This window comes from Hyperolius riggenbachi, chromosome 11, assembly GCF_040937935.1.
Source record: "Hyperolius riggenbachi isolate aHypRig1 chromosome 11, aHypRig1.pri, whole genome shotgun sequence".
In the NCBI taxonomy this organism is placed as follows: domain Eukaryota; kingdom Metazoa; phylum Chordata; class Amphibia; order Anura; family Hyperoliidae; genus Hyperolius; species Hyperolius riggenbachi.
In genome coordinates, this window is record NC_090656.1 from 132,596,058 (window position 1) to 132,610,846 (window position 14,789).

Genomic DNA, 14,789 nt, shown 5'->3' on the forward strand with positions numbered 1-14,789 from the left:
ATTCGGGGGGGTTCATCGATGGGAATATTGAAATCCCCGAGGATGATGGTGGGGAGGTCAGAGGAGAGGATGTGTGGGAGCCAGGAGGCAAAGTTATTGAGAAATTGTTTTGTAGAGGATAGTGTGGGACTCGGATGATGTGAATTGTAGGGAGGGAGGTGAAGTGAGGACACGGAAGGCGCAGGATGGGGAGAGGAGCAGACCTACCCCTCCCCCGGTCCGGTTGTCTGGACCGGGGGAGCCACTGCGGCAGAGTCAGAGGGGGTGAGCCATGTCTCAGTGAGTGCGAAGATAGTGAGGGATTTGGTGAGGAAGAGGTCGTAGACTGCTGTAAGTTTGTTGCGGACTGATCTGGCATTCCAGAGACCGCAGGGTAGGGGGAGTATGTGTTTGTGGGTGGGATGGATGAGAATAAGGTTGGAGCGAGGATGGATGTTGAGGTTATTTGTGGACAGAGGGCTGTGAAGTGTGTGAAGCAGGTCAGCAGGGGATGCTTGTCTGGCAGCAGGCTGTGGCCCAGGATTGGGTGATATATCACCAGCTGCAAGTAAGAGCAGGAGGAAGAGAGTAAGCAAATTTGAATGGGATTTAAATGTTTGTGAGGTTTTTGAGCTGCTGGGGGAGAGAGAGATTTCAGGAGAGCTAACAGTTCATGAGAAGTAAGGTGAGGAAAGCAGAGCAGGTGAAACGAATATGGAGTTTGGTACACTGGGAGGATACAAGTAGCAATGCAACTTGTAGATGTTAGCAGACAGGCAGAACATAAGAAAAAGTGCAGTAAACATGGTGTGTGATTAGAACCAGGAAATTTCCAATCACTACTAAACAGTTTATATGAGTATGCAGTTAGTGCAAGCAAACCTGTGTAAATAAGCAAGAAGTTTTAAACCAGGATGATACCATTTATTGACTAACTAAAAATGAATAAAAATAAGCAAGCTTTCGGCCTTGCAGCCTTCGTCTGGCTTATATCCTGGTTTAAAACTTCTTGCTTTTACTGATGGCTAACACGGTACAATACCCTACTGCTACTACTGTGTAGATAAAGAAGCAAAATCTACATGGCAGAGCAAGATATATCCAGCAGTGGCACTTTTAGCAACGGCATTGGAGGCAGTTCTGGATGCAGAGTAGTTGTTTCCAGCAGAGTCCTGTGGCTGTTGAATCCGGTTTGAATTCCTGGGTGAATTCTTGGTAAGTTGTAAAGCACTTTGTAATAAATGGCACTTAGGAATTAAATGGCACGAGTGACCTCACTCCAGCGCTTAAATAGGTACGATAGCTGCCATGGTAGAAATGGAAGTAATTCTCAATTACAAATTGGGAAAACAGTTCAGCTGAGGATGGGAGTGGCTACCAAAAAAACAGGCATGCATTAAATAATTGCTGCTCACTGGGCAGGAACACAAGGATTCGCAAATGTAAAATGGGAATTTACAAACAATGCTGCACTACTTTAAATTTATATTAAACAATCTTCGCAGCAATGTATCCAGCAATCGTACCAATTAAATGTGCAGATAATGATTGCAGTCAGATTGTAAGGCAGACTTTTGCAAAATGAAGCAGCAGTCGTACCACTGAGATAGGAAGTTTTGTCCAAGCAGGTAAGCAGAAGCAATAGGGAAATAGGATGCCATGTTGACTCGCATGGTAACAGCAAGGTACTTAAAGGACTGAACTATTTGAATTGGAAAAGGTAAGGGAAAGGTTTTCTTCTCTTTAAATTTGACTTGACAGCAATTTAGTAACTGAAAGAACTGAAATGCTTGGTTCACACACGGTGAAACAGTCTAAAACCAAGGCCCCAATCAGATTGAGTTCTCAATGAGCATTCCTGTCACTTCATGGAGTTCATCCCATTCAAATTAAAACACCATCAATGAATACAGCTGTATTTGGATGCTGCAATGTGCCAGCTTTACCCCCACCTGCCATGTCCTTTCTGCCAGCCACTTCCCTCCCCCACCCAGCTGCACTATGGGTGGTAGATATGGGAGTGTACCAACGACTCACTGTGTGAATAGGGTCTAAAAATGGGGAAGGTTTTTATATTTAGGTTTTTTACCTCATGGTTCATAATTTTTCCATATGTCTCTACAAGAGATTCTGCATAGAAAGGAGTTTCTCCAAAAAGAAGTTCATACATAGAGACGCCAAGAGACCACCAGTCACACTCTGTCCCATACTTCCCCTTGCCATCCTCCATGGCTTGCAAAATCTCTGGTGAAATATAGTCTGGGGTGCCAACAGCCACTGAGGATTCAACCTGTAGAGGAAGAGAAACAAATAGCTCAGCAACAATTATTAACATGGGTTGTTTGAAACTGTACATTTCTACCACATGTGCAGAACAATCCTTTCCACACTAAAAACAAATCTAAAGTTGCCACCACTGCTTCATAAAACATATTAGGCACATAAAGTGACCCGACCTACGGTCAACAAAACTAACTCTGGTGGTCACATATCTTTTCTTTTGTAACTTACTTCCAGTGCTACAATCTGTACTACCATCAACTTATTAACATGGTTATACAACTTAGGCTGGTGTTGGATTACAACAGTTGTGCATAGATCCAACATCCAGGAAAAGCATACTTACCTAGGCACCAGTTACACAACTGATAGCTGTAAGATGCAGCATGATGGTTGCCAGGCTACCAAACAAGCACCAAAGCTTGTATGAGCGACGGGACAGTAATCTGTTAAGATACAGATACATTTTGGGGGGGAAATTAAGCTGTGAAATCTCCACTATAAGTAGCACTCCAAATGCCAATTACCTACACAATCTTATGGCTCCAGCATGCAATGCGTTAAAGCTGTGAAGCTGGCTGTGAAGCATACTTTCATTGCACTGTATGCTTCACTGTACTGGATAGTAGTAACACTGCACAGCTAACACTCGGTGCAACTTTTGGAAGAGTTGCGATGGTATTGCAACTTGCACAGCATTAAAGGGCCCCCTTTTCATCACTGTTGCATTGGGATTTTCTTTTCAGAATGTTCAACGCAATGTGCATAGTGTGATATTGGCCTTACACCTAGTTATGCAGGGGTCAGTATCCATTTCCAATCCAATGACTGGATTTTCCAAGAAAGTACATTTTGCTGCAAAGCACTAGGAGGTAGCAGAGGCAAAAATATAACTTACATAGAAGATGACAAATTGGTTCAAATGCATTTTTCCATGTACAGTTTCTTTTTTTTGTGCCACAAATTTAATGCAACTGTCGGGCAAAAAAAAAAATCAATTCTTTATTTCTATCTGGTAAACAAGTAATAAGGATGCTAACCAGGCAATCCAAAAGTTAAAATCAATATTACTTTTCTTGTTGATAAATTATCATTCCCCAGTTTACCTGACTTATTTGGTACACACAAAATTTGGTACACTAAAAGGAAGTTGCAGGACATGCTGGGTTGTCCTGTTGTTGCTTCTCTACTTTCCCCCTTAGACTTAACTATTGCAGCCAGATTGTCTGAAGCCTCTTTTCCTCCGGTTTTCCCCCTTCCACGCCTCTGTTCCTCTCTGATTGGCAGGGCTGGAGCTACCATAGGAAAAAATGGACAATTGCCCCAGGGACCCAGAGCCTGTAGGGGCCCCCAAGGTGTCCCTCCCCATCTTAACTGTTGCTCCCAGGGTCTCTGCAGAGTCTGTTAAGTTGGGAGGTGATTGGGGGAGGGTCAGCAGCCAGCTCAGGGGCCCAGGAGGGAGATTTGGCTACAACAAAGGGCCTCTAATGACGCTTTGTTGTCGGGGTGTCTGTTGGGGGGCCCCCAGGCTAATCTTGCCTTAGGGCCCAATTGTTACTTGAACCGGCCCTGCTGATTGGCCAATATTTCTCATGCTGAGACAATTCACTTTCTATAGTGAAGGGGCAAGCAATGCATACACAATCAGGCAGAGGAGAGTAAGGGAGGAAATTACATCTGGATTGGCTTCAAAATTAGCCACACTCAAAATGGGAAATTCTAAGTAGGATTTTCTTTTTTTTTTCTGTAGAAAAGTCACTAAAATCAAAACGTGGACAGTGCAATACATATGTTATGTACGTAGAGCAAGTATTTATCTACTTATACAGTGGTTTGCAAAATTATTCAGGCCCCCTTTAAATTTTCCATATTTTGTCATATTACTGCCACAAACATGAATCAATTTTAATGGAATTTCACGTGAAAGACCAATACAAAGTGGTGTACACATGAGAAGTGGAACGAAAATCATACAGGATTCCAAACAGTTAAAAAAACCCAAAAAACTGCAAAGTGGGGTGTGCGTAATTATTCAGCCCCTTGAGTCAATACTTTGCAGAACCACCTTTTGCTGCAATTACAGCTGCCAGTCTTTTAGGGTATGTCTCTACCAGCTTTGCACATCTAGAGACTGAAATCCTTGCCCATTCTTCTTTGCAAAACAGCTCCAGCTCAGTCATATTAGATGGACAGCGTTTGTGAACAGCAGTTTTCAGATCTTGCCATAGATTCTCGATTGGATTTAGATCTGGACTTTGACTGGGACATTCTAACACATGGATATGTTTTGTTTTAAACCATTCCATTATTGTCCTGGCTTTATGTTTAGGGTCGTTGTCCTGCTGGAAGGTGAACCTCTGCCCCAGTCTCAAGTCTTTTGCAGACTGTCACAGGAGCCCTAGTGGTCAGACAGCAAACTGCCTTCCAATCGGTTTCAGCACACCACTCATGCAAGCTGTGGTTGCACTCGGTGCACGGAAATCGACGGAACTTGGGCAACAGAAGGGATCCTGTGAGGTATGGTAAAAACAACTTTACACACTATAACTGCCACCACCTCTGTTTTCTGAGACAGAGGAACTCACTAACTGGTTATTTCTCGACCTGCAAATAAAAACGGTTAACACACTCCATTCTGTCCGGCTAATAACAACAATAGTAGCGTCTCTTCAGAAGTCTGAGTTCAGTTCCTGTGTATGATGAATAATAGGGTAGCGGAACGGTGAATTACTTTGATAAAGTCTTTATTCACGGCAATATAAATAATTAATATATACAGAAAATTATTAAAATCAACAATTATTGAGACATGAGATAACACAGTATGAAAATAAAGGGGAGAAAAAACGGATACTTATAGTTCATGGAGAGGTGTCCTTTTGTGGGAAAACTTGTAAAGTTCTTGGTTTCAATCAAAGTTCAGAGTTCAGACCAGGTGGATGCCAGCATATCCTCAAGCTGGCACAGATGAGATCAAGATGATGTTTCAGGGTGGAGGACACTGAGTTTGTCTCCTCTGCCATTCTTATGCCCCTGATCCAGTAGGAGGGAGTGAGGGCAGGGGCCACACACCCCCTTAGAATATGAGATGAGTCCTCCCCTTGTCCTGGGGACCAGAAATCATATCTAGCCATATATGGGCTCTATCTCACAGAACCGTACAGGTCAGGGCAGATTTACTAACATTTTCAGGTCTGTCTCGATTTACCCAGCAGCCTGATACCAAACATGAGGTGTAGGACCCCTGTGGTATCATCAGGGCACTTTCGAACTGCCTAACTGGCAGTCTTTACCTCAGAATGTTCTGAAACTTCTTCAGAACCAGCGCCAGATAGGGCCAAGAATGCTCTGTTAGTTTGGAGGGTCTGCCAGCCTGGCAACACAGAAAATATGACACATATAGCAGTTTATGGAATATGAGATACCTCTGGGATTTACAGCAGGTCATTCCCAGGCAAAGGCTCTTTGAAGTTTGGGGGCAGCCAGCTACGTGTCAGCTCCCCTGCTTGGAGAGAGCCAGAGTGTCTGACTTTTCCCCCAACTAGATTGCTTCTGCCATCATGCTTATCAACTATACCTGATGGATGGACCATCAGCACAGCTTGAAGCCAGGGACACTCTGCAGCAGGCTAGTGCCCTTTTGGTGGAAGTAGGGAAAGAGAAAAAAAACGAAAAAAAAAACCCAGGAATGTCAGTTCTGTTCGCTGCAATGACCAGCAGATCTGACCAAGAAATCGGAGAAACCGACGGCGAATCCTCCAGATTCGCCTACGTTTCTCCCGGCTGTTCCGTGACAGCTGGGAGAAAGGGAAACTCCAGGTTGCTACAGGTAGCCCCTACACAACCAATCCACATTCTATTGATCTGAATCGCAATCGATGCAGAGAATCGAGCGCGATCGCTTTTTCTTCACGGGCGGTTCCAGGACACGTCTGCGGCCCCGCAACCGTCCGTGACACAGACTCCAAGAGGTTTTCTTCCAAGATTTCCCTGTATTTGGCTCCATACATCTTCCCATCAACTCTGACCAGCTTCCCTGTTCCTGCTGAAGAGAAGCACCCCCAGAGCATGATGCTGCCACCACCATATTTGACAGTGGGGATGGCGTGTTCAGAGTGATGTGCAGTGTTAGTTTTCCGCCACACATAGCGTTTTGGCCAAAAACTTCAATTTTGGTCTCATCTGACCAGAGCACCTTTTTCCACATGTTTGCTGTGTCCCCCACATGGCTTGTGGCAAACTGCAAATGAGACTTCTTATGCTTTTCTGTTAACAATGGCTTTCTTCTTGCCACTCTTCCATAACGGTCAAATTTGTGCAGTGCACGACTAATAGTTGTCCTATGGACAGATTCCCCCACCTGAGCTGTAGATCTCTGCAGCTCGTCCAGAGTCACCATGGGCCGCTTGACTGCATTTCTGATCAGCGCTCTCCTTGTTAGGCCTGTGAGTTTAGGTGGACGGCCTTGTCTTGGTAGGTTTACAGTTGTGCCATACTCCTTCCATTTCTGAATGATCGCTTGAACAGTGCTCTGTGGGATGTTCAAGGCTTTGGAAATCTTTTTGTAGCCTAAGCCTGCTTTAAATTTCTCAATAACGTTATCTCTGACCTGTCTGGTGTGTTCTTTGGACTTCATGGTGGTGTTGCTCCCAGGATTCTCTTAGACAACCTCTGAGGCAGTCACAGAGCAGCTGTATTTGTACTGACATTAGATTGCACACAGGTGCACTCTATTTAGTCATTAGCACTCATCAGGCAATGTCTATGGGCAACTGACTGCACTCAGACCAAAGGGGGCGGAATAATTACACACACCCCACTTTGCAGTTATTTATTTGTAAAAAATGTTTGGAATCATGTATGATTTTCGTTCCACTTCTCACGTGCACCCCTCTTTATATTGGTCTATCACATGGAATTCCAATAAAATTGATTTAGGTTTGTGGCAGTAAAATGACAAAATGTGGAAAACTTCAAGGGGGCCGAATACTTTTGCAAACCACTGTATATGTGTTTTTTTTTTCTGAGATAGTATGGCTGACAGCTCTTCTTCAAAGGACACTTGACCCGAAGCAAAGCTTCCATAGCCGAGGTATGTTAATGCTGTATCCACATACCTCTGTACATTGTCCGTTCCACTCCTCATTCCCCCTTAATTACCTAAAATTATAGCCGTAGAAGCCCTTCAACGCAAGGAAAGCATTCAAGCACTCTTAAAATGCAGATATAGAGTGTCATAACTACTTTCTGAGGTAAGATGTTCCTGATTTTAGCCACTCACACTATGAAGGACCCTTTCTAAATAGATGGCAAAAACTTTTTTCCTCCACACGCAAATCATGTCCCCTAGTCCGTCATACAACCCTAGGGACAAAAAGCTCATCTGCCAAGCTTTTGTATTGCTCTCTGATGTATTTATACATATAAATCAGGTCACCTCTCAGTCGCCTTTTTTCCCCAAGCCAAATAAGCACAGTTTTTCCAACCTTTCTTGGTAAAGGAGATCTACCATCCCTCTGATTAACTTAGTTGCCTGTCTCTGTACCCGTTCCAGAAGGTCAATGTCCTTTCTAAAACTATTACCAGCTGACGTGTTCATAAAAAAAGCTTTAATCAATAAGCTTTAATAAGTTGCTGTGGGGTGAAGTGGGAGCGGTGGTGTGCCCGGCAAACGTTTCGCTCTTCTGAGCGTCCTCCGAGGGTCAGTGCATGAAGAATGCTCTCCAAGTCTCATGTTCCCAGCTTTATGCCATTTATTTTATATGATGATCTACCATTGGTATGTCTAAGGTGCATTAATTTACATTTATCAACATTACATTTCATCTGCCACGTGCCTGCCTATATGGCCATGCTGTCAAGGTCCTGTTGTAATATTTCACCATCAGTCTTAGTGTTGATAATTCTGCATGATTTTGTATCATCTGCAAAGATAGCTACATTACTCTGTATTCCATCAACTAAAACATTAATAAATAAATTGAAAAGAATAGGATCAAGTACTGACCCCTGTGGTACACCACTGCTAACAGTTTCCAATTTTGAGTATGTTCCATTTACCACCACTCTTTGCCTTCTATCCCTTAACCAGTTCTCTATCCACATACAGACATTTCCTTCTAGTCACTGTATCCTCAGCTTTTGTACCAGGCTTTTGTGGGGAAGAGAGTCAAAAGCCTTTGCAAAGTCCAAGTACACTACATCTACAGCTTTCCCAAGATCTACATTTTCATTCACCACTTCATAAAAGCTGAGCATGTTGGTGAGACGGGACCTGTCAGGTCACAGCATCACCGCCAGCCATCCCAGCCACAGCATCACCGCCAGCCAACCCAGCCACAGCATCACCGCCAGCCAGGCCACAGCATCACTGCCAAGCCTTTCAGCCCACACATCATCCCCAGTCCAGCCAAACACAGTATTGCCAGGCACAGCAGCCAGCAGAGGAGAATTCAGAAGCCAGGTGAGAGGTGTCTACCATATTAAGGGGACATTCTGCCTATTTATGCAAATTGCTGTATATTTATGTGTCTCATGACTGCTGAATTTGTCTTGTTGGGGGCCTCATGATTGCTGAATTTGTCTTGTTGGGGGCCTCATGATTTGTTGGGGGCCTCATGATTGCTTAATTTGTCTTGTTGGGGGCCTCATGATTGCTTAATTTGTCTTGTTGGGGGCCTCATGATTGCTTAATTTGTCTTGATAGGGGCCTCATGATTGCTGAATTTGTCTTGCTGGGGGTCACATGATTGCTGAATTTGTCTTGTTGGGGGCCTCATGATTGCTGAATTTGTTTTGTTGGGGGCCTCATGATTGCAGAATTTGTCTTGATAGGGGCCTCATGATTGCTGAATTTGTCTTGATAGGGGCCTCATGATTGCTGAATTTGTCTTGCTGGGGGTCACATGATTGCTAACTGCGAGACTATGGGAAAAGCTGAATCATCATCATATGAGACAATAGCATTAAACCTACTTTTTTAGCTTTTTAAAACAGAAAATAAAACAGGTTCTAGAAAAAAAAAATGAATACGTTTTTTCAGGAGTAGGATGGATGAAATAGTTTATCTTCACAGTTTATTTTCAACTTGGATTTTCCATAACGTTCATGTAGGAGTTAAAACGTTTGTACACTATTTAGTTTAACCACTTGAGGACCGCCCACAGCCGATAGGCGGCAGCAAGGGCTGGGCCCAAACGACCGCAATACGCTCATCGGCTGGGGCTGCATCAGAGGTGGCTGTGCGGCGATCGCGTCATCCATGATGCGATCTGCCGCCGGTATTAGGCTCCGCCCACTCTGCACGTAACCCGCCGGCCAATTAGCAGCGCCGGCGGGTTTTAAATGCGGCGATCCGGCCAATCAGAAGCGTATAATACACTGTTATTGTAACAAAGTGTATTATACTGGCTGCCTCCTCCTCTGATGGTCACATCGCCGCCGGACCATCAGAGAGGACAGGCAGCCTGCAGATAAGTGTACACAAACACTCTTTGCCCCACACAGTCCACCCGATCGCCCACCCCAGCCCTCAGAACCCCCCATGATCACCCCAGCACACCACAGTTTGCACCCAAGCACACACATAAAAACCCATCAATCACTCCCTGTCACTAACTGTCAACGCTATCCCATAGACTAGGTCCCTAACTGCCCCCTAGGGTCCCCTGATCACCCCCCTACCCTCAGATCCCACCCAGACCCCCCCCCCCCCCCCGACCACCCCCCTGTATATGGTATACATTCGTATACAGCTGCCTTACACACTGATCACCTGTCTATCACCTGCCTATCACCCCTTGTCACCACCACCCATCAGAGCAGACCCTAAACTGTCCCTTGGGGCACCTGATCACCCACCCAGACCCTCAGACCCCTCCCCCCCCTCCTGATAACCTCCCCAGTGCATGGTTTACATCTATTCTCCCCTGTTCTCCCCTGTAATCACTCACTGATCTCCCATCGGTCACCCCGTGTCTGCCACCCATCAGATCAGAACCCAGTCTTCCCCGTGCAGGCACCTAATCAACCCTCTACACTCTCAGATCGCCCTCAGACACCCCTCCCCCCCGCCCCAATCACCTTCCCAGTGCATTGTATTTGATTGTGCTGTAATTGTATTTGATTGTGCTGACTTCGTATTTGATTGTGCTGTAATTGTATTTGATGGTCCCATGATTGGCTTTGATTGTCCTGTGATCGGCTTTGATTGTCCCGTGATCGGCTTTGATTGTCCCGTGATCGGCTTTGATTGTCATGTGATCGGCTTTGATTGCCTTGTGATTGGCTTTGATTGGCCCGTGATTGGCTTTGATTGGCCCGTGATTTGAGTGCCCTGTGATTGGCCTGCGATTGCCCTGTGATTGTTTCTGATTACCTCTGAATCCCCACTCACCACCACCCCCTTGTCACTATCCTAGTGATCTAAAAATAGTGATCAGTGAAAACTGTCACTTTTTTAGTATCTCTAGTGTTCGCAGTTAGGCCAGTTAGCTAGGCCCCTTTGTGTCAGTTAGTGCTCAGCCCACTGCACCACAGTCACTAATTAGCGTCATCACTGTCGCTAATCAACATTGGTACTATATAGTATCTGTAAGTGATCATTACTGATCACAGTCAGATCTATATTAGGGTCACTAGGATCCACAAAAAAACGCAGTGTTTGCCCGATCAGGCCTGATCGTTCGCCTGCACTTGCGTTCAGCCCGCCCCACCGCAGTGACTTTTTTTTTTCTGATCACTGCAAAAACACTGTACAATAGCTGTGGCACTGTAAACCTCAGTTTTGATTTTTGTTAAACTTTCTACCTCAAATACTCCCTTTTGCTAGGTAGGTGCTCTTTTTTTCTGGGTAGTCTCAGAGGAATACCTCCTAAATTTAGCAGTCCACCATGGCAAGAAAGAGGTATTCCGATGATGAGGCGTACAGGTACATGGCCGAGTCGGATGAGGACGATTGGGACGCCTCATTCGACGCATCTTCCGGGTCAGAGTTTGAACCTGTAGAGAGCAGTGGCTCACTGACCGATAGTGATGACAAGGTTGAGGTCTCAGCTTAAGCCAGGCGTACCATACCCCATGTTGTTGGACCGCAGGTGGCACAGGATCGGCCTCAAGGGCAGCAGAGTGGTTTTCGTGCTTGGCTGAGATTTCATGGTGGGGCAGGCACCAGCAGTACAACATCTCCTGGACCTAGCACCAGTACTTCCGTAGACCCTGGTGAAGTGGCGAGCACCAGCATGGAAGTTGAAACTGGTTCAGTGGCACGTGCAGTAAGATCCCAGTCGCAGCCACCAAGAAGACGGGCCCGTACTACCCCTAGTTTACCAGAGGTGCTGGCAAACCCAAATTGGCAATTCCCTGATTCCGCCGCACCCGTACTTCCCCCTTTCACCGCCCAGTCTGGGTCCAGGTGGAGACAGATAATCTAGGATCGGCCCTAGACTTTTTCTATCTGTTCTTCACCCAGGATCTCTTAGACTTAATTGTGGCAGAGACCAACCGTAAGGCCACACAATATATAACCGCCAATCCGGAAAAGTTTCTTGCCCAGCCTTTTCGGTGGAAACCAGTCCAAGTTTCTGAAATAAAATTTTTTTTGGGCCTTCTCCTTCACATGGGACTAGTAAAGCAGAATGTGTTGCGGTCTTATTGGTCTACGGACCCAGCATGTCATGTTCCCCTGTACTCTGCTGCCATGTCCAGGACACGATTTGAGAACATCCTGTGCTTCCTGCACTTCAATAACAACAAAACCTGTCATCGAAGTGACCACCCTGCTTTTGACCGGCTACACAAAATTCGGCCCCTCATAGATCACCTGTCATCCAGATTTGCAGATGCTTATACCCCTGAACAGGACATCTGCGTAGACAAGTCCCTCATACGTTTTACCGGGCGCCTTCACATCAAACAGTATATCCTAAGCAAGCGCGCCCGGTATGGGGTGAAACTGTATAAGCTCTGTAAAAGGGCCACAGGCTATACATCTTATTTTAGTGTCTATGTGGGGAAAGACTCAAAATTGGAGCCGGTCGGATGCCCTGACTACCTGGGGAGCAGTGGAAAGGTTGTGTGAGACTTGGTGTCACCCTTGTTCCAGAAGGGGTACCATCTTTTTGTGGACAATTATTACACAAGTGTGGCCCTCTTTCAGCACTTAAAAATAGAAAAAATCTGATGCTGTGGCACCGTGCGGCCTAGTCGCCGGGGCTTCCCCCAACGGCTCATTACCACCAGACTTGAACGGGGGCAGAGGGCCGCCTTGTGTGCTGACGACCTGCTCGCGGTGAAATGGAAGGACAAGAGGAAGGTTTACTTCCTGTCCACCATTCACGCAGACACGACAGTTGAAATTCAACGGCAAACTGAGGTCATTGAAAAACCCCTTGTCGTCCACGAATATAATACTAACATGGGAGGGGTGGACTTCAATGACCAGAGGTTAGCGCCCTATTTAGTTGCCCGAAAAACAAGACGCTGGTATAAAGAGAGTGTTTTTTTTTACCTCATTCAATTGGCAATTTACAACAGCTTTGTTCTCTACAGTAAGGCTGGGAGAACTGGATCATTTCTTCAATTTAATAAACAGATCATGATGGAACTCCTGAATCCAGGAGGTGCCGTGGCCCAACCCCAAGATGCAACTAGCCGGCTGCATGGAAGGCAACGTCTATCCAATTCAGAGTACCCCAGGTCACTGAATCCGAAGACAACGTTGTCGTGTCTGCAACAGGGCTGGAGTAAGGAGTGACACCACTGTTTATTGTCCCACCTGTCCTGACCAGCCTGGCCTATGCCTAGGGGAGTGTTTTGAGAGGTACCACGAGCAGGTACACTTTTAGAGAGCAGGGAACTCCAGACACAGCGGTAGGCACACAAGGGTCTCTCAGTGCTATTTCACACTGCTGCGATGCGTTAGGGCAAAATGCCTAGCGAAAGTCACACTTTGCGGTCCCCCCCCCTACGCCGGAAGTGCTTGACTTAACGCTAGTGCATGCCTACGTCACTGCGTGGCTTCTGTGGCAATTTCAATCGGCCCGGAAGTCATGTTAGTCTATGGCGACGCAGTTCATTACTAGGCCGAATGCTACTCTTGTGGTATTCCCTGAAGGTCTGTTTTGGACGATACGGTGCGGCGGGCTCGACCCACCGGATATGTCAATATGCAGTGTGAAACCAAACATCGGGTTTCCAGAGACCCTAATACACAGGGCTGCCAGAAACCTCTCCTTTCACTTGGGACAAAATGCGGAATGTACTTCGCCACAACTCTGTGCGATTTGCACTTCGCACATTGTCCCATGGGGGAGGAGAGGTTTGTCCTCAGGAGCCAAGTTTAAAAAACAAAACAAACAAACAAAAAACAGGTAAGCAAAAAAGTTAATGTTTGGTTCGCAATGTTAAGGTTTTGATTAAAAAAGTTCAAAGTTTATTAATGTTAATGAAGTAATTGCTTTGCTGCTTGCTTGTTTTTTGTTTTTTGTATTTTTTTTTCTCTTTTTCCATCCATTAACCTTCCAGGTGGACCGAGCGAACGACTAACCAGCTGCAGCACTGATGGTGCATCCTGACAGAACATTGCGCGTCTGTCAGGTTACACAAAATTGGTGCATGCAGCGCTGCAGGACGAGATTTCTCCTCCGCAGTCAAAAAGATACGTTTGCTGAGGCATATGAGCTGAGGAGTTCATATGCTTTGGCAAACACTTTGTATCAAAATAAGAACTCAAGCAATGATTTCTCCATTCACATCGATCGATGTGGATTAATAAATCAGGTTTGCCTGGGCATACGAGCTGGTGGGTTTGAATTTTTGGGTTGGCAGCTCCTATGTCCAGGCGGACACCTTCCCCTCTTTTTTTGTTTTTCTTCTCTCTTTTTTCTATCCAGACCGACCGACTAACCAGCTGCAGCACTGATGGTGCATCCTGACAGAAGCATTGTGCTTCTGTCAGGTTACACAAAATCAGTGCATGCAGTGCTGCAGGACGAGATTTCTCCTCCGCAGTCAAAAAGATACGTTTGCCGAGGCATATGGGCCGAGGAGCGGTGTTGGGGTTTAGATGCTTTGGCAAGCACTTTGTATTAAAAAAGAACTGAATGAATAAATGGATATGAATGGATAAAATCGGGTTTGCCAGGGCATACGAGCTGAGTGGGTTTGGACGTTTTTGGGTGGCAGCTCCTATGTCCTGGCAGACGCCTTCCCCTCTTCTTTTTTTTTCACTTTTTTTGGCAGATATTTTTTCATCCACATTGATTGATTGATTGTTTGATGTTCATTTTTCCTTTCAGCCCAGAGTGCATTACCCGTATACCCAATATAAGGAGTATAGCAGATACTCCCAATACTGGTCATACATGTAATGATTGCAGAGACCCTAAAATGCCAGGACAGACCCCACGAATGATGCCATTTTGGAAAGAGGACACCCCAAAGTATTCCGTGAGGTGCATGGTGAGTTCATAGAATATTTTATTTTTTGTCACAAGTTGGCAGAAATTGTGGTTTTGTTTTTTTCCACAAAA

The 14,789-nt window shown here is 45.6% G+C and overlaps 1 protein-coding gene across 2 annotated transcripts in view; it reads right to left on the minus strand.

Moving 5' to 3' along the window:
• The window catches only part of CDC42BPG (CDC42 binding protein kinase gamma), a 327,785-nt gene that overhangs the window by 135,475 nt on the left and 177,521 nt on the right, over nucleotides 1-14,789 (minus strand). For both annotated transcript variants that reach the window (XM_068259435.1, XM_068259434.1), the window contains exon 8: nucleotides 2,069-2,269. In XM_068259435.1, the coding sequence (XP_068115536.1) occupies nucleotides 2,069-2,269 (201 nt within the window). The remainder of the gene's footprint in view (nucleotides 1-2,068; nucleotides 2,270-14,789) is intronic.